Genomic DNA, 27777 nt, shown 5'->3' on the forward strand with positions numbered 1-27777 from the left:
GATCAAAGTCCTAAGAACATGGCAGAAAACCTTAACTACATCTGCCTCACATCCAGGTACTGCTAGTGTTCAGATGTCAAACTGTCAGACCTTCTTAGTATACAGCTCGTGAGTTCTAAAGAAATATCCAAACTCCTAATTTATGTATCAAATCCCAATAAAGTTTAGGTCAGTGTTTTAGGCCATCACATTTGTTTTTAAAAGAGAACAAAAGCTGTCTACATATTCAGCTTAATGTATGTGGTAAAGTTATTTTTTAAAACACTAAATAATCTGGGGACACCTAACTGGCTCAGTCAGTAGAGCATGCAACTCTTGTGAGCTGAAGCCCCACACTGGGTATAGAGATTATTTAAAAATAAAATCTTAAAAAAAATTAAATAATCTGATGAAAACTTATAACTCCCAATATTACCTCATTAAAAGAAAAAAATTCTCTCAATTGTATTTCTTTTAAGCAATGTTATTAGTGAGCTTTCAGACTTATCTTCAGGAAATTTAGCTATTTAAAATGTGTTACATACACAATAACATACTAGAATCCCCCTAGGGTATAAACATTTTATTAATCTTCATGCTCAGATTTAAAATACTGGGAGCTTTCCTCTTTATCATAGTAGAAATTTTCATAGCTACACAGGGAAATAAAATACTATGCCAGTTTTAGTTTTATCTTAAATTTATTTAATGATATAATTTCCATAAAAAGAAAATCATCATCATTACTTTATAGACACGGTAACCAATTCATTCATGGTAAACCAAATGCAGGTTTAATTTCTCTTGTGCTTATTTGTAGATTTGTTTTAAAGGTTCCTAAATTAAGTCAAACTTGGATGGTTTTATTGAGCAGTTAAACTAATACAACTAATATATAATCAAGTTTCCCCGAAGCTACTTAGAAATTTATAAATAACCAGCTTGATGATAACTGTGTGAAATTTCATACTATGAACATCTTAATGGAAAGCAAAGGAAAAAAACCATACATTATATTTTTTAATGGGGAACCCTCAACACGCAACTTTTAAGTTTTTGTTGACTAACTCCCTGTATGAGTGTTCTTAAAGTCTTTAAAGAGGAAAAATAAAAATCTCCAGGGGGAAACAGGATGAATTTATCATCTTAAAAAATGTTTCTCCTATAAAATCATTCTTAAGTTGCTGATTAGATTGCTGTGAAGGCTTGTTGATATTCTTACAAATCTAAACTTTTGCAATTAACTAAAATATTTATGATTCAAAACCAAGTATATTAATTTACTGCAAAAAAGACAGATTACATTCACCAGTAAGAAATATGACCAGTGTAAAGGACTAAGTTAATAATACAAACACATCAGTAACTAGGTATACCAGAACACAATTGGTTTATCAACAGAGTACTTTTTATTTTACACAAGACAGGAAGAAAACTAGACTCCGGAAAAGTTAATCAATATAGACTTCAACATGAAAGATCATTTTACTGATAAAAAAATCTAGATATATACATATCAATATTATCAATGCATAAATTAAAAGTGTTACTTTCAAGTTTAAAGCACAATTCTTTACAAAGAGATCAGTGTCTTGGCACAATATATAAGTCTTTAATGGATGAACTCTCATTTACTTTATAGCAATGTATGCTAAAAAGCTAAGGCATACTACAAAATGTTCATCAAAATGTTGAAATATGGTAATTACTATAAACATGATAGCAGGGAATTTTTCAAATCAGTAGCTTAATTTTTCGATGTAATAAAACCATAGTCAACCAAGCCCCAAAGCTATTACCCATTTAACAGTTATTTTAAAATATGTAAAGTAGGAAAATATGAAAGTTGAACCACAGAGAGGTCATTCTATAAAAATCAATCCTATTATTTTGTGAAAATTTTAGAAAATCAAAGGTCCTTTTATAGAAAAATAGTAAATAATGTTAATAGATTAAAACATCCATGATTTTAGAGTTGATTTATATTAATTATAACAATAATTTAAGAGAAAGATTACTTCCCAATGAAAGGACTGCAAGACAATGAAAGGACTTTGCCAGTATTTTCCTTTACTTTTTTTTTTTTTTAAAGGCAAAAGAATATGAACACTGTCAGATTGTTCAGGCAATAATGCTGCAGAAAGTTCACACATAAAAGCTTTGCTATCATGGTGCAAACAACTTAAAATACCAACCCTGTGACTGCCAAGACTTCGAATGGACAATGCATCCTCAACTCCCTGATAAGAACAAAAACAAACATAGCACAAGTTTGTAGGTGACTGCATTAAGTTAATGAGGGGCAAGTATTAGGGGTAAGTTTATTGGTTATTACAAACCAGATAAGGTCGACGATGACTAGATCGGTGGGAATACCTGGCCCTTTCTGAATCTTCCTGGGAAAGGAGAAAGTACATGGAGAGTTAATCACTAAACAGAGGGTTGTCTATCAGAACTGCTCAAACAACAATCAGTTAGGAGCACAGCAGCATCTTCCTTATAGCAAACAGGTGTGGACAATTCAGCTTCAAAAGCTGGGCTTGGGGAAGCCACATGCTTCAGGTGGAAAGAAAATAGTAATAATAATAATCTTGTGCATGTACGTCTGGCCACTTGTAGAATGTAATCTATATATGACCAACAAAGCTCAAAACACCAAGATAAAAATAAGCAAGTATACTTAACAAAAGAGAAATTGAGTCAACATTAAAAGTAGACTATGATCTTTTCATTATGAATGTACATTTATGCAAGGCAGGAAGAAATGTTTATTACAGAGATAGTTTAAGGGCTTAAAAAAACTGGGGTCATAATTTTGTGCTCACTGCAAAAGAACTTTTTTGTTTTCTTGCACCACTCTACCTGGAAAAGAAAAAATAAAATAGCCCCATGTGTTGTTAATATGAAAAACTACTTATAATTAGAAGAAACTACATAAATATTTTAGAGTTGGTAAAGTTATTTCAAGAGTTATACCTCATAAAGATGATAAAAAAAAAACATTACCACAACCTAACAGTTGACTAAAATTAAATGCAATTCTAAACTTTTCCACAGTGAGCTATTAGCATTGGAGCATTAAGTCCTGTCTGCGAGATCAAATGACTAGTTCCTAGAGTCTAATCAACTGCAACAGTAAGAAACTTTTGGTCTTTCAGAATTTCAAAGTCCAAAGTGGTAAAGTAATTTGCATTGACTAAGAATCTACACACAACTGTCCGGTTGGGTTCATAGCTAATCAATGCTATCTTTTCCAAAATGGATCAATACCTCAAGCAAGATCATTACACGGGTGGAAATAGATGTGGCTATGTCTAATCATTCATTTCAAATATAAAAACATTCACTCAACAAAACACCACAACTTAATGCCTTATTTTTTTCATAATCTTTCAGTGTCCTTCAAAAAAACTCCTGGTTGTTGTCTGCTGTGCACACTGATGCATGTGACCAAATCCGTTCAGAAGTCTATTTATAAGTGCCAATATGATTCAATGATACAATATCCAACAGAGTGTTAACTTTAGGAGTTCATCATTGATTTACATTTTTGTTATACAATAGACACATGTAATCTGCAAGAAGTCAAGCAAATTTCTTCCTTTTCTGTGACTATCAGATTATATACCACAAAAGTTTTGGGAGTATGTGTATAAAGCCAGCTGGGTAAGATAGTTTATTAAGTGATAACCAGTTCTAGGCTAGTTAGCTTAAAGAACCTTGCGCTATTCAGACAAGTGATTCTTTATGCCCCTTCCCAGTCTTACTTGGGGTACTAGGGCAACATACATGGTTTAATGTTCAATCTTTACCTTTTTTTTTATTCCACCCACCACACAAGAGCACTTTTTTAAAACCGACCTTTAAAAACCACAGTCCATTAAAGATGCAGGAGACAGATGAATTCATATTTATTTTCAATTATGCTACTATAAAAATAATTCTTAATAAAAAATACCTTAAATGGTTTGTTTGGTTTTTTTTTTTTAGCCCCATTTGAAAAAAATAGCCAAAAAAGACCTCAGAAGATTACAGAATAAAACGTAAACCCCATACAGACCAGTTAACGTGAACTGTGAGAATACATTTTTTTCAGTCATATACTACACCTCAAACCAACACTGTCCACCAGAACCTTCTGTGAAAAAGTGGAAATGTTCTCTTTGTACTAATATGATAGCCACTAGCCACATGTGGCTAGGGACTATCCGACATGCTAGAAATACAACTGAGGACCTAGATTTTTTATTTTAACCTATTTAAATCGAAATATAATTACCCACATATGGCTAGTGGTTACTGTAAAAACAGTAAGGCAAACTCAAAGCAAATTTTCATTATACCAAAAAAACCACAAAGCACCTATTTCATTAAAAGGCTGCTATGTAGTCCTCTCATATAAAAAGGCAGGTACTGAGGTAGTTGTGAGTTACTGCCCCTACCTTGAATGCTTCTGCACAGGACAAATATGAGGGAAAGAAAAGGAAACTCTTATATAAAAGAAAAGCAGGACGCCTGGGTGGCTCAGTGGTTGAGCATCTGCCTTCGGCTCAGGGTGTGATCCCAGAGTTCTGGGATCACGTCCCACATCAGGCTCCCTGTGAGGAGCCTGCTTCTCCCTCTGCCTATGTCTCTGCCTTCTCTTTGTGTCTCTCATGAATAAATAAAATCTTTTTAAAAAATTTAAATTTAAATTTAAAAAATTAAAAAAAAAGAGAGAAAAGATCCTAGCACCAACCTAAGAATTTTTTTAAGAGCTAGAAAGATCCTTAGAGATCATGCAGTCTGATCCCTTCATTCTAAGTCAAGAAAATCGCACCACAAAAAGATTAAGTAGGAATCCACAAAGACATAAAGCTGGGACCAGCATTCGAGTCTTTAACTGATGAGACCACCAAACCATGAAGAGAACATCCTAAATCTACACTGACTACCTAACAAGAGCATGAAGAAAATGGCCAGATAGCCTGGGTTTTACTCAAAGATTTCTCCTTCTGTAGCAGAACAACCAACTTCATTTTCCAGGTATTGTAGAATAGTATTTTAAACTGCCAGTTGGCTTTTCCTGAATTAATAGCACCAGGGGCCAAGAGAAAAAATTTCGGCAACTGTGTTGGTAGGTCAACTACAAGGCTGAGTATCCTTCTCTTACACAGTCTAGGAAACAATCTATTTTCATTGTCCTGGAAGTCGATAGTAGTATATAGAATCCAAGGCAGAAAAAAATAGGACAATGACTTAAAAAGATGGATGTATATTTGTTCAAGGCTTTCTGGAAAATTGTTTCGATACATTTAAGTTAATGGAAACAAATTGCAGTCTGTTTTTAAACATGAAGTGATTTTATTCAAAGAAAGAGGACCACAGCCCACTGAAGACACCTAGCCCTGTTCTCTGTCAACAAGTAATATTTTAAGTCAAGTCTAGAGCCATTCCCTCAGTTTCAAATTAGGAAACCTCAGAAATTGCACATTCTCTTCCAGGTCACCAACATGCTGCTCCTAGAGACACTTAGTTTAAAAACAGGAACGCTTGTGGTACTATCTAGAGGCCTACAAAGACTGAGGCCCTTTCACCTTGGTCCTTTCACTTTCCAACCCACTAGCAGGCGTGGTGCCCTCTCCGACCTTTGAATTCTGGCTCTGCCAATGACTGAGCAAGTTGTTGACTTCACCAGTCCTTCATCACCTTATCTGTAAAAGATGGTGGCACCTATTTTATCGTGTAAAAGATACACGATGGAGTATCTTTGGAGACACATGTAAAAAAGCACTAGCACAGCACTGGCATACAGAGCGTGCTCATTGTTAGCTTCATTCCTGAGCCTCATGCCCTGGCTTCTCCTGTTCACATTACAACAACCCACCCTTACACCCAGAAAGAGTGAAAATTAGGAGAAATTTTTAACACAGGGAGATTTCTCCTTCTAATAACTAACAATCCTATTATTTGTATATCCATTGTTTCTTTTATTATAAATTTATTATTCTTTTTATTTTATTGTGACTATCATATGACAACTTCTACTATAGGCTCATAGACAGAATGCAGCCAGAAAGACAGATATGCTGAGAAGTGAAAGGAAAAAATTAGTTTGAATAGAATAAAAAGCAAGCTCCAAAGGGGTTAAGTGATAATTATTCCCATTTGAAACTAAACCCAGGACACCTGGGTGGCTCAGCGGTTGAGCTTCTGCCTTTGGCTCAGGGCATGATCCCGGAGTCCCAAGATCGAGATCGAGTCCCACCATCAGGCTCCCAGCATGGAGCCTGCTTCTCCCTCTGCCCTTGTCTCTCCCTCTCTTCTCTGTAACTCTCATGAATAAATAAATAAAATCTTTAAAAAAAAGAAAGAAAGAAAAGAAACTAAACCCCATTCATGTTCTCTGTGAATCCAAGCTATTACTGAGGACTGCATTCTAAGCCTCTAAACCCAAAATGTTCTCCCTTCCATGAAAATCTAGCACTTTCATTGCCTGAACTGCACGCATTTCACGGAGGTAAAAAATATATTTTTCTTCATGGCCTCTGAATATAAGAATCAAATATAAGACTTTTAATACAGGCTTTTCTTATTGAACGTTTTGGTCTGTCTTCAAATAATAAAATCTCAGGCAATTTAATTTTAGAACTACAATACATCATTTTAAAAAATTAAACTAATATTTCCGGGGCACCTGTGTGGCTCAATGGTTGACCATCTGTCTTCAGCTCAGGTTGTGATCCCAGGGTCCTGGGATCAAGTCCCATATCGGGCTCCCTGCAGGAAGGAAGCCTGCTTCTCCCTCTGCCTAAGTCTCTGCCCCTCTCTGTATGTGTCTCTCATGAATAAACAAACATATCTTTGAAAAACAATAAACTAATATTTCAATGGAAAATTTGCAAGCAAAAGTGATTTTATTCACACAAAATGTTCTTAATGCATCAACAGTAAGATAACCCAGTTTCATGCAGAAGACACTTTAAATAAAACCGATTAGGTTAGCTTTAGTAATAAGAAAGGGCAGATTCTACTCCGAAGTAACAAACACATTAGTGAGGAATCACTTCATTATAAGTAACCAAACATCATCTTTCTCTCCTTTCTAAAATATCACAATGAGAAGTATGATAAAATTTTAAATCTGTAGGTTGAAACAGCCATAAGTAATTTTTTTACAATCATGAATATTTTAATTCTGGTTGTACTTCAAAATGCTGCTACAGAAGGAATTTGCTTATAAAAATTTGTTTAACAGCAATTAGTGGCTTCTAAACCTTTAGGGATCAAAGACTCTCTTGAGAATCTGGTGTTCATGACACCTGTGGGGCCTTTCACTTAAAAATATTCAAAAGTCTGCATGAGATTTTAGGGCTTCCTGCTCCATCTCCCAAGCCTATTCACATGGGTAAAGAACCTCTGCAATAAGAGACAGCTAGGGAAATTACCAACATTGAAAAAAGTTCAAATTTAGTAATGATATACAATAACTAATATTTTACTGGTTCACAATCTGCTCTTGTAGCTAAAAATCTGGGAGTGGTGGTAGAAGACTCAAAAAGGAACTGAGAGAACTGAAAACATAAGAATAATTTTCATAGAAAATTAAAGAATGGCTTGGGTCATCTCTCACTGAGGACACTTCTGTCTATATTTTTTAAAAAGAGAGAAAGGAAAAGAGGGAGATGGAAGGACAGAGGAGAGGAGGGAGTGAAGGAGAGAGGGAAAAGAGAGAGGGACAAATATGAGGGAGACAAGAACAAACTCAGAGAAAAAAACACATCCATCTACTCAATCTTTCTTGGTCAAAAGTATTCATGACACAAATGTAAGGCTATAGACTACAATAGAAAATAGATGGACTCCAAGTACACATTTGGTCCACTACATGCACAAGAGACACTCTGACCTTTAGGTTCAAACATGCCAAACACTCCTACTTGACAAACTATTAGTCAATGTTTTACTTCAAGATTGCATATTTCAGCAATTGATCACAACATGCAGGGCAGGCAATCCTGGCCTACCAGCCACTTATGAATCTGTCCCCATTTCCGATCAAAGGAATAGTGAGAGTGCTACAAATGCAAAAGTTTCATCAACTGAAGTTTCCAACATACTGCACAATCTGAAAAGTCTTAAATTAATCCTATACATTTGCCCTGAAGAGCAGTGATTGTCAGCTTAATGTAAGTTACACATTAAAAATACAGAAAATTACTGCGCCTATTACATTCAGTAATGAATACATGACTCTCTGCAGTATAGAAGAAATGGAACTTATAGTTAGTAACAATCTACTTATAATTTACTATAATTTTAGGAGTGTAAAAGACAAATACACTGCAACATTTTCATTTTAAGCCAAGACTTGCATTCAATATTTGAAAATACGTATGAGGCCAAAAAAAGCAACATATGTATCAAGTGTTTTTTAGTTTAGATTTGAACTGTGAATAAAATCTATATACTTCTCTTTCACCCAAAGTACCCCACCAACATCAAAATAAAGTGTTTAACACTATCCTGTAGATTTTTTTCCCCTTCACATCAATATGGAATCAGAAATACTTTTTATGTGAATTTTCAGAGTCAGATCAATGTCAGAAGGAAAGGTTAAAAAAGTATTCATTTCATTTTAAAGCAGCTTAATTTCTATATGCCTATGTTTATTTTTTGCTATTCTTTCTGATGATAAAAGTATATTGAAATTTATGAACTATAGGATAGCATTAAGAAGAAAACAAAACCAGCCAAATACACCACTGACACACTAAAGTATTTATAGTAATGACTTCTAAGTAGTTTTCGACCCTATATATGATAGGTTGATATATATGAGCCAATCCCGTCTTACAATTGGTTTGTGTTTGTTTGTTTTTTTAATTTACTTGCATGAATATTTTCCTCCATTATTAAATATGATTAAAAACTGTAAGGTTGAATGACTTCACAGTGTTTTACTATGTAGATATCATAATATAATTAACCTAAATTTTATTAAGACAGGACTATAGTAAATAACTTTGTCATCTCTAAGCTGACTTTAGCTAATAAAAGTACTTATCACACCATAACAACTTGCTACAATGTACATAATAAAGGCTGTATATGTGTTTGCTGTTATTATTTAAAGCATATATTGCATTTAATTTGCTGACACAGAATGGCTTGTTAAAATATATACATCAGGTTATACTATTTCCAGTGTTTCAACAGGAATCAGACTTATTTCAGAAGGAAACTAGCCAAGTATTATCTTATTAGAGACTAGCACAAAATTAGGACCATTCCCCTAAATTACCTCTTTTTGTTGTCGCTCCAGTTCTCTCATGCGTATATCTCTTGCTTCTGCCCGGGCAGCCCGTTTTGCTGCCAGCCTTGCCTCTGCCTGAAAAGTAATATAAAGATTCAGCTTTATTTATGAACAACAACAACAACAACAACAACAACAACAACCTGACCTGCACACCAGCTGTGAAGATAAGGAGCAGATGGGACATAACTATCCATAGCAGGTGGGCAGACAAGCTGCCCTCTCTCTCAGCTGTATGTGTATCTGACTGCCTCAGTCAGCTCCCATACACTCATGTCTTTGTTCTAGCCCAGAGTCTCTCCTGAAATCTGGGCCTTTATTTTTAACTGCTTGCCTTGATTCATGTTCAAAACACTTCACACAATTCATTATATGTCTCTATAAACTTGTCTTTTCCAAAATGTCTTTCCCTGTCAATTCAATCATACAAATCAGAAACTTCAGAACCTGCCTCTATTTCATTTTGGACATTGCCAACATCCAGTCTCCAAGTACTGCCAATTCTCTACTGCTGAGTTTCTCTCACCTCCAGTCAGTAGTTATGCTTTTTCTGACTGTTTCGGGAACTCTTCAAATCTTTCTCCTTTTAAACTGGTATGCAATTCACATTAGCACCACATTCACCCCTTACAACTATACAGTTCAGTTGTTTTCAGTACTATAGTCACAAGATTGCACAACTACCACAACCATCTAATTCCAGGATGTGTTCCTCACCCTAAAAAGAAAGCCCATGCCCATTAGTAGGCACCCTTCATTACCCTGCCCCCCAGCTCCTGGAAACCATTAATCCTATCTTCTGTCTCTATAAATTTGCCTATTCTGAAAATTTGGTATCAGTGAAATTATACAAGAGGAACTCTTCATCTCTTTGAACACTGCAAATGCAACTGCCTTCAAATCCACCTACCTCCAGAATGTGCCCTGTAATTCGCTTCTACAATGTTACAGGATCACCAATCTGCCTTTCAAAACATGTTCTGATCATGTCATTATGCTGTGAAAAACCCTCCACTGGCTCCCCATCACTTATGGGGGAGCTTTTTTTTTTTTTGAAGAGGTAATGTGTTTATTAAAAATTATTTTTTCACCCAGAGGCAGTTAAAATTTATAATTTAAAACCCAGCCCACTACAAAAAGGGGAGGGAGTAAAAACTGTGCAACATTGACAAAAGAATCAACAGAGACAAGGCCCAGGAGGGGCAGCCCCGTGGCCCCGGGCCCCCGCCTCTCCCGAGGCCAAGAGCAGCAGCAGGAGGGTGGACATGGGGCTCCGCTCCAGCCCTGGGCATGGCCCGGTGTCCAGTCCTCCCTGGGGTGGGGGTGGGGTTTAGGGCAGGGCAGGGCCCCAGGGAGAGCCCTCAATAGTGTGTGTTCACGGTGTAGCTTGGACTCACAACCTGTTCACTCCGCTCCCCCATTGCTGAGGCTGTACCCCACGGTCACTCGCTGTGAAGCAAAACTTCACAGACTAGCACAAAGACAAGAGAAAAGAAAAGCAGACAGAAATAAGGGTCCTCCCAGTCATATCTACCCCTTATTTCCAGGACTTGTTCCACATACACCAGCTACAGGCCACCTACCTCCATCTAGGACTCTACTATGCTCCATCAAGCCTGTCTTCAGCTCAGGTCATGATCTCAGGGTCGTGAGATCAAGCCCTGCATTAGGCTCCATGCTCTCACAGAGAGAATCTGCTTAAGATTCTCTCTCTCCCTATCCCCCTGGCCCTCCCTGCCCCCACTCACACAAATGCACTCTCTCTCTAAAAAAATATTAAGATATACAAAACAAAATTACATGCTTCTGTCACCCCAACTTCCATGTCTTGATTGATGTCTGCTAAATAAACAAAAGAATTTCAGGTCATGGACCAAAGCATAGAGGAAGTGAGACAAGGAAACAGCTTGATGTACCACATGAAACTAAAAATCTCCTCAGTGATTTCTGTCTTGCAGTGGTTTCCTCTGTTCTTGGCCACATCCTAACTCTGATTCAGACCACCTTCTGATAACTACAGTAGCAGCTTCTCCTGTGGTGTTACATTTGTGCCCAAGTCTCACATTAAGAGACTCAGCCAATGTTTAAAAGAGTCTACTGTCCGGAAGCAATTATGTTTGGTATACTGAAAATACAGGGTAAGATGTGACATCTTTGCCCCAAAGAAGTCCTCAACCCAGGTAAGGCACATGGAAACACAACCCTAAGTGAAGGAGCGTGCAGGAGAGCATTTAGTTTCCCTGGTAAGGTCTGTGCAGGCTTCCAAGAAGAGGAGGCAGCCTAAGAGTTAACACTCAACTACCCCAATTTTGGCACTTTCCCTGTCTGCTTAACTGGCCTTTTAGTAGCAAAAACCCTCAACTGTAATCTGCCAACCTAAAGCTCTAAACAACAATATGACCAGAGCAATTAATCTTCTCACATGAGGAGTACTTGGGTGGCTCAGCCGGTTAAGTGTCTGCCTTCCGCTCGGGCCATGATCTCCAGGGTCCTGGGATGGAACCTGGGATCAGGCTCTCAGCCTGCTTCTCCCTCTCCCTCTGCTGTTCCCACTTCTTATATGCTTGTACACTCTCTCTCTCTAATAATTAAATAAAATCTTAAAAAACAAAACAAAACAAAAATCTTCTCACAGGAATTTTTCATTGGTCTCTTATTCCTACCTTCTTTATCCCTCTGACTACACGTAGACACCACTTTCTTTCTACAGTTTGTATTTTATAGAAAAATACTTCAAGGCTAAGTTCAGTGATAGCAAATACATTTTTAAATTACAAAGTATCTTTTTTCTGGGAAAAGTTTTCAAACCCTCATTTTGTTTTTTGTTTTTTTTTTAATTTCAACAAAGCCATAGCAATGTGTAGGGATTGTCACTTCCATGTTAGTAGCTTTATACTTGTAAGCCTTCTTTAGAAATTTATCGAGAATGCCCATTTCACCCTTCCAAGATCAAGATGGCCAATTCTGTACATTCTATACTAAAATGGTTCACCAGTTTTCTCTCACCAAACAACTGAAATCTCTCTGATAAGATTTCATTCACAGGAACCTGGCGGCTGTGTAACAAAAGGAACCCGAGCTTCAGAGCCACAAAAACACCCTTCCCTTTGTTGCCTAGCTGACTTTTATCCAACTCAGATATGCCTCCCTTTGGGGAACTGAGGAAGACCACTAAAAAATAAGCTGAAAAAAGGTAAACAGGATTTAAAAGTATTTATCTCAGTATTTTCCTACACATTACTACCAGATGTCTGAAACACTACTGATAGTAGAAGCAACAAGAAAGAAGCAAAAGATGATTCCAATCCAGTAGGTAAAACACGCACTCTATATTCATATCGATATGTTTTTAAGTAGATAAATTAACAGGTACACAAAGCATACTTCTAGGTAGTAACACTGGCATTTTCCCCTCAGAATACAACTGCATGATTTGTACACATTCATTTTAACACATACTCATAGATATAAATAAATGGGATATAAGAATAAAGGATCACAAAAAATTAAGTTTGTGGCACCTGGGTGGCTCAGTTTGTTGAGTGTCGGCCTTTGGCTCAAGGCATGATCCCAGGGTCCTGGGATTGAATCCCACATCAGGCTCCCTGTAGGGAGCTTGCTTCTCCCTCTGCCTATGTCTCTGCTGTCTCTCATGAATAAATACATAAAATCTTTACACAAAAATTAAGCTTAAAGTAAGGTTGGTAAGAAAAAAAAAAAAGTTAAACACAGAATCACCATTTGATCTGATAATTCCATTTCCGGGTATATACCTGAAAGAACCGAAAGCAAAGACTCAAAACATATCTATCTGTATGCCAATGTTCAAAGCAGCCTTATCCATAATAGCCAAAAAGTAGAAACAACCCAATGTCCATCAGTGGATGAATAAATAAAATGTGTTATATCCACACAGTGGAATATGATTCCAGGAAGGAAATTATGGCACATGCTAAAACACAGATGAATCTTGAAAACATTATGTTACGGGAAAAAAGCCATATGCAAAAGTACAAATATTTTATGATTCTATGCATTTGAGGTACCTAGAATAATCAAATGGCATGGGCACAGAAAGTTGAACAGTGGTTCCAAGGGGCTGGAGGGAAGAGGGAAATGCAAAATTTTTATTTAATGGGTACGCAGTATAGGATAGGATAGTGGCAAAGTTCTGAAGATGGATAATAGTGCTGGCTGTGCAACAATATAAATGTACTCAATGCCACTAATTGTACACTTAAAGATGATGAAAATGGTAAATTATGTATTTTACACACACAAAAAAAAAGTTGCATAAGACATGAAATCAGAATTACTCAGGAGCCTAAATCATGTAAATACTTATAGAGTCATTAAGTTGATATGACTCAAACTTTTAAAATAAAGTTAACAGAAAAATTTAGGGACTGGAAATTCAGGTTCAGAAGTTACCTGTGAAATCAAATAGGTCAATGGACTCAATTTCTAAAAATTTTTCTCAACATTATGCTTTCAAATATTAGGCACATTAAGACTGATTAAAGGAAATATGCAATCACTTATAGAAACGTATTCATCCTAGAACAGTGAAAATGATAGCACAAAAAGTAAAAATATATTTGAATAGAATTAAATTCATTTCCCACTAAATGCTTGGGATAAATGGAAAAATAAAGAATCCACAAATCCACAAATGCAAGAATCATGGGACTTGATCAGCCCTGGAACAAACTGCTTTAGTTTGTATCAATTCAGAAACCTTCTAAATTTGTAGGCTATTCACTTTAACACTCAATTAATAATTAGGAATCCTACCAATGATCACTAAGAAAGAACTTCAAAGGGCACCTGGGTGGCTCAATCAGTTGGGTGTCAATCTCTTGGTTTCAGCTCAGGTTATGATCTCAAGGTCCTGGGATCAAGCTACCCCGTACCCCAATCAGGCTCTCCACTCAGAGTGGAGTCTGCTTGAAGAGTCTGTCCCTCTGACCCTTCCTCCAGTTGTGCGCATGAGTGTGCGCACACACTCACTCTCTTCTTCTCTTTCTCAAATAATCTTTTTTAAAAAAGGGAAGGAAGAAAGAAAGGAAAGGAGGGAGGGAGGAAGGAAGGGAATGAGGGAGGGAAGGGAAGGAAGGAAGGGTGGGAGGGAAGGGAGGGAGGGAGAGAGAGGGAAAGAGAGAGAGAGAGAGAGAAATGAAAGAACAAACTTCTAAGGGGGGCACTTGGATGGCAGTTGGTTAAGCATCCACTCTTGATTTCAACTAAGATCATGATCTCAGGGTCATGAGACCAAGCACCACAACTAGCTCCACACTGAGCATGGAGCCTATTTAAAATACTCTCCTCCCCTCTCTCTGCCCCTTGAAAGTACAGGCATAAGCTCTCTCTCAAATAAAAAAATAATTTTAAAAATTCTCTAGAAAGAACCTCTGGGAAAAGCTGAGAACTAGCCACATACTGTAGTTTGAGTACTTCTCCATTAAGGACTTTTCCTTTACCATCACGATTTTGGATTATGCTCTTCTGGAATTTAAAACAAAGTGGGTTTGCAAACTAAGATAGTATCATATGGACTCTATGCTTGCCTCATCCCTAGAACACAACTGGATAACTACCAAATCATTCTGAAACCCATAAAATGAACCTGATGACTGACAGAACAAACTGCATTAACTAGATGGAGAGAAGCTGGAATTTAAATTAATTTTTTTTTAAGATTTTATTTATTCATGAGACGGGGCGGGGGGGGGGCAGGGGGCGGGGACAGAGACACAGGCAGAGTGAGAAGCAGGCTCCATGCGGGGAGCCCAACATGGGACTCAATTCCGGGTCTCCAGGATCAGGCCCTGGGCCAAAGGCGGCACTAAACCGCTGCACCACCCAGGCTGCCCGGGGAATTTAAATTAAACATGGGGAAAAAAGGAAAAGAAAGTAGACAAGATGCAATAAAAATATATATATATATAAATCTCTTCATTTTAAAATAGGAAAAGGATTTGAATAGTTGTTTTTAAGATTTTTTATTTATTCATGAGAGACACAGAGAGAGAGGTAGAGACACAGGCAGAGGGAGAAGCAGGCTCCATGCAAGGAGCCTGATGTGGGACTCGATCCCGGGACTCCAGGATCACACCCTGGGCCGAAGGCAGGCGCTAAACCGCTGAGCCACCCAGGGATCCCCTGAATAGATATTTCTGTAATGAAGATGTACAAATGCCAATAAGCACAAAGATACTCAACATCATTAGCCATTAGGGAAAGACAAATCAAAACGATCCTGACATACTTCACACCGATTACGATAGCTCTAATAAAAACAATTTTTTTTTTACACAGAAAATAACTAGTGTTGACCCTTATACACTATTCCAAACAGATTTGCAGTTCTTTAAAACATCAAACAAAGACCGTAGAGGCCCCATCTTCCAGGGAAAAGGCTCTGCTTCCCTATTTTCCAATCTCCAGAAATGGAAACCTTGTCACACTTGCTTGAGACCCAAGGTCTCCGGCCTTGTACTTCCTAACCAAGTCTTCCTTTACAATATCCCTTGATTCTCCATTTCCAACCACCTTTGACTTCCATTCCAATAGACTACCCCTCTTCTAAGCAAGCTCTCACCACTTTCCGCTGCAATACTTCATTTCCTAATTCTAACTTCACTTTCTCCATTCCCACTCTCCTCCTACCCTTGCCATTCCATACTATACACTGTTGAATACTCTGCCTGAAACACCAAGGAACAAGTGAGATAAAACATCCCAAAATAAATATGATTAGTTATCATGTATTTTGTGGTGTCCAATGCCCAAAAGCATCTTTACACAAATTTGAATTGTTACTCCTTTGGTAAAATAAACACAGAACAGGCTAAAATAAACTCACTGTGGCTCCCACTGGCATTCCAAAGAAGAAACTCAACTGAACCAATCCTATTATAAATCTTCCATCTGTCGACTAGGTCTACAAGGAAGGCAGGACCCATACAATCCATTATACAGTGCTCACTGTTTCCTTAGAATATAATTCACAAGTCAAATTTCACTTAGGGGCAGCCCGGGTGGCTCAGTGGTTTAGCGCCGCCTTCAGCCCAGGGCCTGATCCTGGGGACCCGGGATCAAGTCCCACATCGGGCTTCCTGCATGGAGCCTGCTTCTCCCTCTGCCTGTGTCTCTGCCTCTCTCTCTCTCTCTCTTTCTGTGTGTCTCTCATGAATAAATAAATAAAATCTTAAAAAAATTTTTCACTTAGGACTATTGGTTGAGGGGGGGGAAAGGGTTACATTAGAAAAAAAAGTTTTAGGGGCGCCTGGGTGACTCAGTCAGTTAATCATCCAAGTCTTGATCTCAATTCAGGTCTTGATCTCAGGGTTGTTGAGTTCAAACCCCATGCTGGCTTAAAAAAGAAAAAAAGTTTGAATCCATCATCCTAAGATTCAAAGGCAAGAGATTAATTATAACCCACATAACTTAATATAAATATAAAACGATATATGTTTATATATAATGTATCCCTCCTGAGACACACATGCACACTCCATACTATGATGTGAAATCTACCTTCCCCAGGGATCTTGTCTCAACTATGTGATCTTTTTTTTTTTTTAAGATTTATTTATTTATTTATTTATTTATTCATAGAGACACAGCTAGAGAGAGAGAGGCAGAGACACAGGCAGAGGGAGAAGCAGGCACCATGCAGGGAGCCTGATGTGGGACTCGATCCCGGGTCCCCAAGATCACGCCCCGGGCTGTAGGCGGCGCTAAACTGCTGTGCCACAGGGGCTGCCCTCAACTATATGATCTTGATCTCTCTTCTCTATCTTCACTCCCTTCTCTATTGGTTTTTCTTCTCATTAAATAGGTTCAAACTCCCTCTCATCTTTCAAAAATGAATAAAAACAAACAATCCTATCTTGGTTCAATTCTGCCTTGCCTTCTCTTCACAGCCAACTTTCCTCACACCTCCTTCCTTGCTTCCCACTCTCTCCACATGACTGCATTCTGGTTTCTGCCCAAATGATTTTACTGAAATTACTCCTGCAAGTCACTAATGACCTCTAACTACCAAACCCAATAGGATTTTTCTGTTCTTATCTCACTTGTCCTTTCAGGACTTCCAACATCCCTGACCACTCAATTTTCTGCTTAAAATGTTCATCTCTTGGCTTTCTGCAATACTAACCTCCCAGTTTTACCCCTGACTCTCTGACCTCTCTTCCTCAGAATTTATCATGTGCTCATTTTTCTCTGCTAGCCCCTTAAATTTTAAGGAGCTTCCAGGCTTGATCTCTATGCTCCATCCCCGCACCCCACCTCCACCATGATACTGATTATCTGCAAATCTTTATGTCCAACTCAGACTTTTCTCCCACAGTCCTGATCCAACTGGCTATTAACCACTGAGGCTGTCCCACTGGAACCTCAGACTCAGTGTATCACAAACTGAATTTATATTCTTTCAACTTCCTCTTCCTCTTTATATTCCTTGGTAGCTGTCCAGTTATCCAAAAACTAAGATGAAGAATCATCGTAAGCCTCCTCCTTCTTTTTTACCCTCTTCCACCACCACCTTCAGTCACCAAACCTCAACTACATAGCTCCCAACAACATTCTATATCTCTTTACTATTCCTTCCATCGAACTTTTCTCTCCATTCCCACTATTACTGTCTTAATTCAGGCTCTTGGCATAATTTGCCAAGATGACTACAGCAGCTTCCCAGCTAGTTTTCTGCCTTATATTAGTCATTCTTCACATGGTGGCTAAAGCAATTATGTTACAAATCAAATCTGAAAAATCTTTTACTCTTCAATGGCTCCTCTACAGCTTCCAAAATCAAATTTAAACTCCTCAGCACACAAATCTCTTCATGATTGGCCCTACTGTCTCTCCAGCATCATCTCCTCCCATTCCCCAACCTCTCTCCAGCTATATGAGCTATTATGCTGGCAGCTTCCCACATGGTTCTACTTGTTTCTCACCCCCATGCCTATTGAGCACTTAGAAGACAATACGCAAAAACCCATAAAACAATACTGTTTATGGAGAAATGTATTTGAACTTTTAGAACTTTCAGGAAGGAAATCTTATGATTTTATTACAGTGGTTCCCTGTTGGGTGAAGTGGGGTAGGAAGAGAGGCCTAGGAAATGAAACAAATGGCCCTAAACTTCATTTATAAGGTCTTATTTCTCCCTTCCTTATTTTTTTAATCTGAAGTAATCATCACAAACAGTGATATCAGTTAATGTTTGGTGGTAGAATCATAGGTATTTATACTATTATCAAAACCTTCCTGCATTTAATATTTTCAAAGAGAAGTACATGAAAACACACACCCAAATGTCTTTAAAATAAAGGAAACCTCTAGCTTTTTTTCAAGGGAGGCAAATAAATATTTCATAATTTGAGGGGTGCCTGGGTGGTTCGTTGCCACTGACTCTTGATTTAGTCTCAGGACATGATCTCAGGGTCCTGGAATCAAGCCCCACATCAGCTTCTTGCTCAGTGGAGAGTCTACTTGAGGATTTCTCTCCCTCCCCCTCAGTCCCTCCCCCCTCCGCATGCACTCTTCCTCTAGCTAAAATAAATAAATAAATATTTAAAAATATATTTTTAAAAATTTCATTATTTGACAGAAATGCACTTAACCAAGCCAAGTGCAGGGCTGCCAGCTTGCATATATACCCATAAGATAAAACCTGTGCAACTGGAAGAGTAAGGAATAAAAAAAATAATCTGTATCTTTACAGACCATGCTTTAATTTCAAGAAATGTGAAGTACAAAATGTTTCAAAAAGTGAAACATTCAAGGAAAATGACTAATTCAGGTAGCTAAGACTCAGAGTTTACTGTGTTTAATTTAGTTTATTTTTCCATGACACTCATGCCAAAAGAACACTGAAAGACAAATTAAGAGACATAATATTTATTGTGTTGCTATGGTTTCCAGACTAACAAATAAAAGTCATTACTCAATTTCTTACCAATCTCCCTTTAGTAGAAAATCTCAGGTACCATTTTTCTTAACTAGATCTTACAATGTAATCATGGCTAACTACTTTTTTAAAAACTTTGGCTAGTTGAAAATCAACTACATTAAGTTTTTCTGAGTATAAACATCTATATGTATTAGATAAAAACCTAGGGATTTTAAGCCATTTTCTTCTGATGTCACACAACTATATGTTCCTTTTACTCTGAGACCTTTTGATAGCAAAATATTCATTTGGAATGAGAGAGGAAATTTAAGATTATAGACTCTATTACTCAGGTCTAAATACAACCTAATAAATAGCTCAGAAAAATTGAAATTTTGGATTTACAGTGACATATCTAACTAAAGGGGAAAATGTGAGAATCATAGTTCTAGTAGAAATACTTTGAGGGGGAAGAAAAAGGCTGTTGCCAATAATGTCTTCACATTTAGGTTACTGATACTGTGCTCTTTGAAATTTTTTCTCCAAATTCCTCTAAGTCATAGGAATAGTGAAGATTATGACAATGAATGCTATACCACATATTCTTCAATCACACAGACACAAAACTCAGTCTTGTTAATTCTGGTTGGAGGAACAAATCAAAAGCGAGATTACACAGAGTGACACTGGCCATCACAGAGCCAGAGCTCTGACTTAGTTCTAGAGGTGAATGGGAAAAAAAATGGGAGAGATCTGCACTCAGTGGGAATTGGCTGAATTCATGCACTAATGCCACTGGAAGGAATTCTAGATGACTGAAAACAACTTATATTTGCTCTTTCAAAGGATTTGTCTAATAAAGACAGCACAAAGGAGCATTTTTTTTTAAACCAGGGAGAAATAAAAAAGTCACTCTTCATAACTCTAAAAGATTAATTCACATTTCATAATCTTATCAAAAATATAAATATTTGTGTACCACCACTGAGAACACTCAAAAGCATTTTAAATAAGAGTAATTATGCCTCCTGTGGAGTCAGCTTTCCAGACAAATCCGATTTGCACAGAATCTGAACCAAGCACAAAAGGATGATCAAAAAAGTGTCAGAATTAAGAAAGACTCAAAACCTGATCTTGAAATCCTGGAGTGCTTAGGACTCAGCCTAAGTCTACACTTCTTCCCTGGACAAATCTCATCCATACTCACGATTTCAATCACCTTCTACATGCTCACAGGTCTTGACTACAGCCCAGACCTCTCCTTGTAGTTCTGGATCCATTTCCACAAACTGCCCCTTCACAGTCCCCACTTATATACCTCACCGACACTTTAAATACAAGTCCGTAGTCCACCCTCTCCAAGCCTCCTCTCCATGTGAATGTTCCCTACCACCACCCAGGGGCACAATCCAAACGTTCCCCTCTCTGTTACCCACACACAGCCACTCACTACTGAGCATTGACTACTTACTTCTCTGACCTCTGTCCCAACCATCTCTCACCATCCCCACTGTCATCCTCTGAGCCAGGCCCCCATTGCCTCTGCAAGTCTCACAACTCATCTGCCCGCATCCACTAGTGTCCTTTCTGATATAATCTCCAACCTGCACTAACGTCATCCTTTTAAGGCACAGATCCGATTATGTCATACCCCTATACAAAATCCTTCAATGTTTTCCATCGTTCTTAGGACACAGACTCAAATCCTAAATACAGTCTATAAGAACCTGTAATAGGGTTTTCAATGTCCCTATTGACTTTTGGGACAGATAATTCTTTGTTGTAGGTGGCTGTCCTGTGCATAGGATGTGTATGAGCATCCCTGGTCCCTATCCACAAACACCAGTAGTACATCCCTCCTCCAGTTATGACAGACAAAAATATCCACACAGTGCCAAATGTCCCATGGGAGACAAAATCACCCTCAGTTGAGAACCACTGGCTTATATGATCTGGCTCCTGCCTACCTACCTCTCTGGATACTCTCCTCCTTGCTGTGCATATTAGTGTAAACAGTGATCTCATAGGGGACACAACCTTAGGAGCCTAAGTGCAGATTTCAGCCTTACTTTTCTAGCTGTATGACTTACTTCACTTCACTTCACTTCTCCAAGCCCTGCATTCATAATCGATAAAATAAAGAACTTGGGACAGTGACTGTATGTAATACAAGCTCAGTATCAGTACATGTTAGCTGTTATTATTAATCCTTGAATTCTTCATACTCTTTCAGGCTTAAAAGCTTGTCACACATTCTTTGCTTTGACTGGAAAGCTCTTTCCCACATATGACAACTCTTTTTCCCCTCAATAATTCCACACATCCTTCAAAACTCAGTTGAAAGGGCACTTCCTCAGGAAAGCCTTCCCAAAGTCCCCAAACATGTCAAGTTCTTCATCACACACTTTTTAATAAAACCATTTACTGTCCACTCAAAGCACTTAACACAGCTGTAAATAAATAGATTACTGTATTTCCTCAATTCTAAGAATGCCACTGTGACATACACTGGACAATCATGGCTTTCAAGATAGAAAGTACCATGTTAAATGTAGACATTTTGAAGAAAAAAGGAAACTGAAAATTGAACTAGTCCATCCCGCAATTCTTTGTTTAATGTCTGTTTTCCCCCATAGAATCTAAGCTCCCTGAGGGCAATGACTATGTTAGACCTGTCCACTCCATAACCCTCATACATGACACAGCACCAGTAGAGAACAGATGCTCAAAAACCATTTACTGAATGAATGACATTCAAAATGTGTGCCGTTTTATGGGATGCCTGGGTGGCTCAGCAGTTGAGCGTCTACTTTTGACTTAGGGCATGATCCTGGAGTGGAGTCCCAGGATCGAGTTCTGCATTGGGCTCCCCTGCATGGAACCTGCTTCTCCCTCTGCCTGTGTCTCTGCCCCTGTCTCTGTCTCTCATGAATAAATTAATTAATTAAATCTGTGCAGTTTTTGAAAACTCTCTTCTTTTTTTTTTCTTTCTTTTTTTTTTTTTTTTGTGGGGGATGGGGGGGGGGGACTCCATCATGATCCTGAGATCAAGACCTGAGCTGAGATCACCAGTTGAATGCTAAACCAACTGAGCAACCCAGGTGCCTCTTTAAACTCTACTCTTAAATGAAAGATGGTATTAACACCCATAAATAATGTGATTATGGTAATTCTTTGCATTTCCAAAAGCTGCTATCCTTGGCAAGTTTTTAATCCTTAATTGCCATGCCCTAAAAATAAATAAATTACTCAAGTGAAATAGTGAGAAACTATGAGATCATTAGTTCTACCAAGCAATCATGTTTATCATTCCATAAAACAATAACCCTGGGCAGTATCTTAAGCACAATTCTTGTCTTTGTATCCTTCTGTTCAGGCTGCTAATATATAAACAAAACCTGCAGACTTCTGGTTCTCACTACTAGATGCCTGAGATGCCTGTGACTTCCATAGCCAGCAAAATGAAATCCAACCAAGCATCCATCAATAGATAAATGGATAGACAAAATGTATTATATAAATATAGTGGAAAATTACTCAGCCTTAAAAAAGGAATGGAAGTTATTTGAAGGTGGGGAGAGGGAAGGAATGAAGTTCTTATTCATGCTACAACATGGATGAATCTTGAAGTCATTACAATAAGAGAAAAAAGCGAGATACAAAAGGAAAAAACTGTAAATTCCACTTACATGAAATACTCAGAATTAGATAAATACAGACATAAAGTAGATTAAAGGTTACCAGGTTCCAGAAGAGGGGGAAATGGGGAGGTATTACTTAATGGTTACAGACTTTCTGTCTGGGATGATGAAAAGGTTTTAGAAAGAGAGAGTGGTCATGGTTTATACAACACTGTAAATGCAATGAATGCCACTGAATTGTCTGAAAATAGTTAAAATGGAAATTTTTATTATGCACATTATAATCACAACTTCTAAAAAAATAATATGGTAAAATACCAAAAACCGCTGAATTGTACATTTCAAATAGATGAATTATATCTCAATAAAACTATTTTGAAAAATGAAATCTGGAAGCACCTGGGTGGTTCAGTTAAGTGTACAACTCTTGATTTTGGCTCAGGTCATGGTATCAGGCTCCATGATATCCACCTGCTTGAGGATTCTCTCACTCTCCCTCTCCTCTGCCCCTCCCCCTGCTCATGCGCTCACTCAATAAACTTTTTGTTTTTTAATCATTTTTCTAAAAAATGAAATCTAAAAGCCCTAGCAGCCACAAATGTCAAAAAGTCAGAAAAGTTTCCCTTCTTCCTTATTATAAATAGGTGTATGCACCCAATAGGTCTACATGTACATTCTGCTCAACAACAAAAGTCTCTGAAAACTCCATTTGCTAAATTCCCCCCAACTCCTTTAAAATTTTATCAATTTCTATGTTTGTCATTGATCTTTTAGATTTAAGAGAACTGTACATTATGAGCATGAATCTCTGTGGGTTCTGGATCTCAAGAGAACTCACAGAATTTTAGAGCTAGAGGGACTCTCAGATCATAAAGTCCAAAAATAAGCAACATTCTGATTAACTTTTATTTGGAGAAATATGCATAGAACATGTTTTCTTCATTTCTGCAGCTCTAAAACGAGGAGCTCAGTAATATTCTAGGCTTCTGTGATGCCTTAAAAAGACTGTTTGCTATCCCTTCAAAAGGCTTAATTTCTTTTCCTGGGAACACTCACCGTAACATTTGCCAAACTAACCACAGTAAGGCAGCATACATGGCTTCCATGCTACCCTCATTCTCCTTTGGAGAGTGAGCTGTCCAGGGGTTCCCAATTTGATACACTCTGTGCTTTCAGGTAATTTTCACTTAAAGTCAACCGTCCAAATGCATTTCCCCCAAACCTGTGGAACAATCAAAGCCAAGCGAGCAAGAAAAAAAGTATGCGGATTGGCCCTCTGACACCATAGAGAACTTGCTGGTGACCCCTTCTGACACTGCTCTCCTGAGCGCTTCCAAAGCTGTGGCAGCCCATGTTTCCCTCACAGAACAGCAACATACCTACTACAGACAGGATGGGACTTCTAAATCCATCCATATTCCTGACTTCACAGAGCAGTCTTCAAACATCTAAACATCTTTTTACAATGTACACAGGTCTTACATTTTGATTACAAATCAAAATGAAGATTTCTCTAGATGGGTGGATAATGGTTCCACAACAATGTAAATGTACTTATGGCCACAGAACCCTACACTTTAAAAATGGCTAATATGGTAAGTTTTATGTTATGTGTGTTTTACCACAATGTACTCAGTTCCATATTTTAACATGCAAGTTATCCAGTTTACAGAATATTTATGCCTTTTGTTTCTTTTTTTAAAGATTTTTTTTTTTTTTTTTAGATTTTATTTATTTATTCATGAGAGACACAGAGAGAGGCAGAGACGTAGGCAGAGGGAGAAGCAGGCTCCATGCAGGAAGCCTGATATGGGATTCGATCCGGGGACTCCAGGATCATGCCCTGGGCCAAAGGCAAATGCTAAACCACTAAGCCACCCAGGCATCCCTGCCTTCTGTTTCTTTTCCTCCTCATTCCCTCTAGTTCCCTGACTTGGGGCCAACTGAGGAGCAAAGAAACCTGAGCAAATAGTAAGCAGGAGGACAAAGAGGTTATTTTTCTTTATTTATGGCATCCCTGATCTACCTCAAAAAACAATTTGAAGTGAGAAAACACAAATTAACAAATTGAGATTTAACAATTTAAAAAGGAGGATTAAGCTATTTGTCCTTTTTAATCATTATGGGAGTTCTGTTCATTATTGTTGTTTGTTCCTAACTTCAGGCATGGGTTTTTTTTGTTTTTGTTTTTTTGTTTTTTAGCTTTATGAAAGGGATGATCATATGGGAGAAAATAAGGATTAGGGATCAGCTGCAAAAGTCAACCACGTAATATATGAATGTACAATTAAGAATTGGCTATGAAAACTTTAAAGGAAAGAAAAAGAATTACAAGAAATGTATGAAGGAATTATTAAAACTGCTAAATCTATTTCCTCTAAGCTTTTCGAACTACTACATCACATACTAAGCACTCATGCAAATAAAAATCTTGAAACTTAATAAAAACTGGCCTTTTCATATGGACGGTTAAGCTGAGCCTTTTGACCAGGTTAGTAAGAACTGGCATACTCATATTCAGAATGCTGAAAATAGAATAGAAAATATCCTATTAGAAATTAGAAAATAGAAAAACTAAAAATATTGGCCTTCTAAATCTTTTTAGAATAATGTTTATTATTATACTATAACTTGTATTTTAATAACTGGATTAAGCTAAATTATGTATAGCAAAATAATAATGTATAGGGAGGAAAACCACTTGCAGGTATAAAAAACTGACTATCCAGGATAGGATCTTCTGTATATTTTAGTTTATGGTTCCCAAATCCGACTGGCCAGCAAGATCCCAGGAACAGGGGATCCCTGGGTGGCTCAGCGGTTTAGCACCTGCCTTTGGTCTGGAGCGTGATACTGGAGTCCCAGGATCAAGTCCCACGTCAGGCTTCCTGCATGGAGCCTGCTTCTCCCTCTGCCTGTGTCTCTGCCTCTCTTTATCTCTGTGTCTCTGCCTCTATCTCTGTGTCTCTCATGAATAAATAAATAAAATCTTAAAAAAAAAAAAAAATCCCAGGAACAAAAGTTCCTGTGCATGCATGCATACACACACACTTAAATACAGGTTTCTGAGCTCAACCCCCACAGATTCAGATTTAGCAAGTACAAGTAAGGCCCGGGGCTCTGTACATTGAACCAGTTCCCTCGGAGACGCCTGGGTGGCTCAGAGGTTGAGCATCAGCCTTCAGCTCGGGTTGTGATCCAGGAGTCCCTGGATCGAGTCCCACATCGGGCTTCCTACATGGAGCCTGCTTCTCTCTCTGCCTGTGTCTCTGCCTCTGTGTGTGTGTGTGTCTCTCATAAATAAATAAATAAAATCTTAAGAAAAAAAAGGAAAAGAAAAAGAAACAGTTCCCTGAGAGTGTCTGGTGATCAACCTATCTTAATGAATTTATTTTTCAAAAAAGGCCATTTTACCTCTAGGAGCACTTTCAATTCTGACTTACTAAATAGCAACAAAATAGTCCACTGCAAGCCTAACAGTATGCTAAAGGTTTACATGCTTTATTTCCTTTAATCATCACAACAGCCCTATAATACAAGACAATATTATTCCCATTTTACAGATGAGGAAACTGAAGTCTTAGTATAATAGTTACTTAACAAAATTACTCAACAAGCAACTAGTAGAGCCAGGATTCAGGGCCACACTTAGAACTCTCCAAAGCCCTCCTCTTCTGGAAGCAGTATGGTATAGTAGAATGAACAATGGCTTTAAGTAGCTGAATTTGAGCCCCAGCACTGATACCTTTTAGACATTTATCTCTCAGCTTTGTCTGTTTCCTTATCTATGAATAAGGCCAATAATAACCCCTATCCTTCCTAACTCATAAGCTTATTGTGAGAATCAAGATGTGTAAGTACTTTCAAAATCAGGGAAAGTTAGCAAAACACAAACTATTAATGGGAAAGTTGGAGAATATTCAGAAACAGTATAGCACAAAGAGTAGTTAAATGCTCAGACTTTGGAGCCAGACTTCATGTGTCTGAACCCAAGCCCTGCCATTTTCTGGCTGTGTGACCTCAGAAAAGATACTTAACATTTCTGTGCAATGGCTTCTTTAGAAAAGATACTTAACATTTCTGTACAATGGTTTGTCTGTTAAAATGGAGATAATAATAAAACCAATCTCCGAATTCTGTGAAGATTAAAGTAATGCAGTTTAAATACTTAGAAATGTTTGTAACATAGAAAGCACTCAAGTGTTAAATGTTTAGAATGCACCCACTTTTGCAAACAAAGCATCATAGATCCAAAAAAAAAGAGCTCAAATATTTAGTGACAGTAGAAAAAAGCCTATAAGGTGCCAACATTTTTCTCTCCTTATAGAAATCTGGGTAAATCCCTCTAATTTGGGAAATAAACATTTTGAGTAGTTTCAGTTTTTAAATAAAACTATGTGGCTCCCAAAATGCTTCATCTGTGCAAATACTTAAGATCCTTGTATCTCATTTTCACTTCATTTTAAAGTATCTTTTATCGTTTTATCCAAAAATATCCCACTTGATTTTTTTTAAGTAATTTTGTTAAAGTAATATCACAATTTTGTCAACAGTTTTCAGGCAACTTTTCTTTGCTTCAAACATCCCTCTACACAATCTGACTTCCAAGTCAAAAGCTAACTAAGTAGCTTACCAAGGAAAAATGTAACAATGAGCTGGATCAAAAAGAGACTGTATAATATGTCAAAGGAAATAGCAACAGTCCTAAATGAGCTATTTACAAAGAATAACAAAGAGGAAGTGGTGAAGGACTAATCCTCACAAAAAGAATATAATTTAATAATGTTCTAACCAATTCCTGCACCAGATTAATTTATGGTCAGGTCTGCAGCTGCAGATAGAGTCAGCGTCTGAAACAAAGTTGGCACCTTACTAAGAAATCACAGCTGGGAGTTATCTTAAATTTCCAATATGCAACAGGAAATGTTGCCAGTGATTCAATAGGTGACAACCCTTTCCAT

The 27777-nt window shown here is 37.7% G+C and overlaps 1 protein-coding gene across 14 annotated transcripts in view; it reads right to left on the minus strand.

Annotated features, from left to right (window-relative positions):
* Positions 1-27777, minus strand: part of LRRFIP2 (LRR binding FLII interacting protein 2) — a 109077-nt gene that overhangs the window by 57187 nt on the left and 24113 nt on the right. For 10 of the 14 annotated variants that reach the window (XM_041734278.1, XM_041734284.1, XM_041734285.1 and 7 more), the window contains exons 3-6: positions 9263-9349; positions 7986-8036; positions 2319-2375; positions 2175-2219 (exon numbers count right to left, since the gene is read on the minus strand). In XM_041734278.1, coding sequence (XP_041590212.1) covers positions 2175-2219; positions 2319-2375; positions 7986-8036; positions 9263-9349 — 240 coding nt within the window. The remainder of the gene's footprint in view (positions 1-2174; positions 2220-2318; positions 2376-7985; positions 8037-9262; positions 9350-27777) is intronic. The other 4 variants (XM_041734291.1, XM_041734289.1, XM_041734290.1 and 1 more) reach the window with 1 other exon arrangement.

This window comes from Vulpes lagopus, chromosome 19 (assembly GCF_018345385.1).
Source record: "Vulpes lagopus strain Blue_001 chromosome 19, ASM1834538v1, whole genome shotgun sequence".
In the NCBI taxonomy this organism is placed as follows: domain Eukaryota; kingdom Metazoa; phylum Chordata; class Mammalia; order Carnivora; family Canidae; genus Vulpes; species Vulpes lagopus.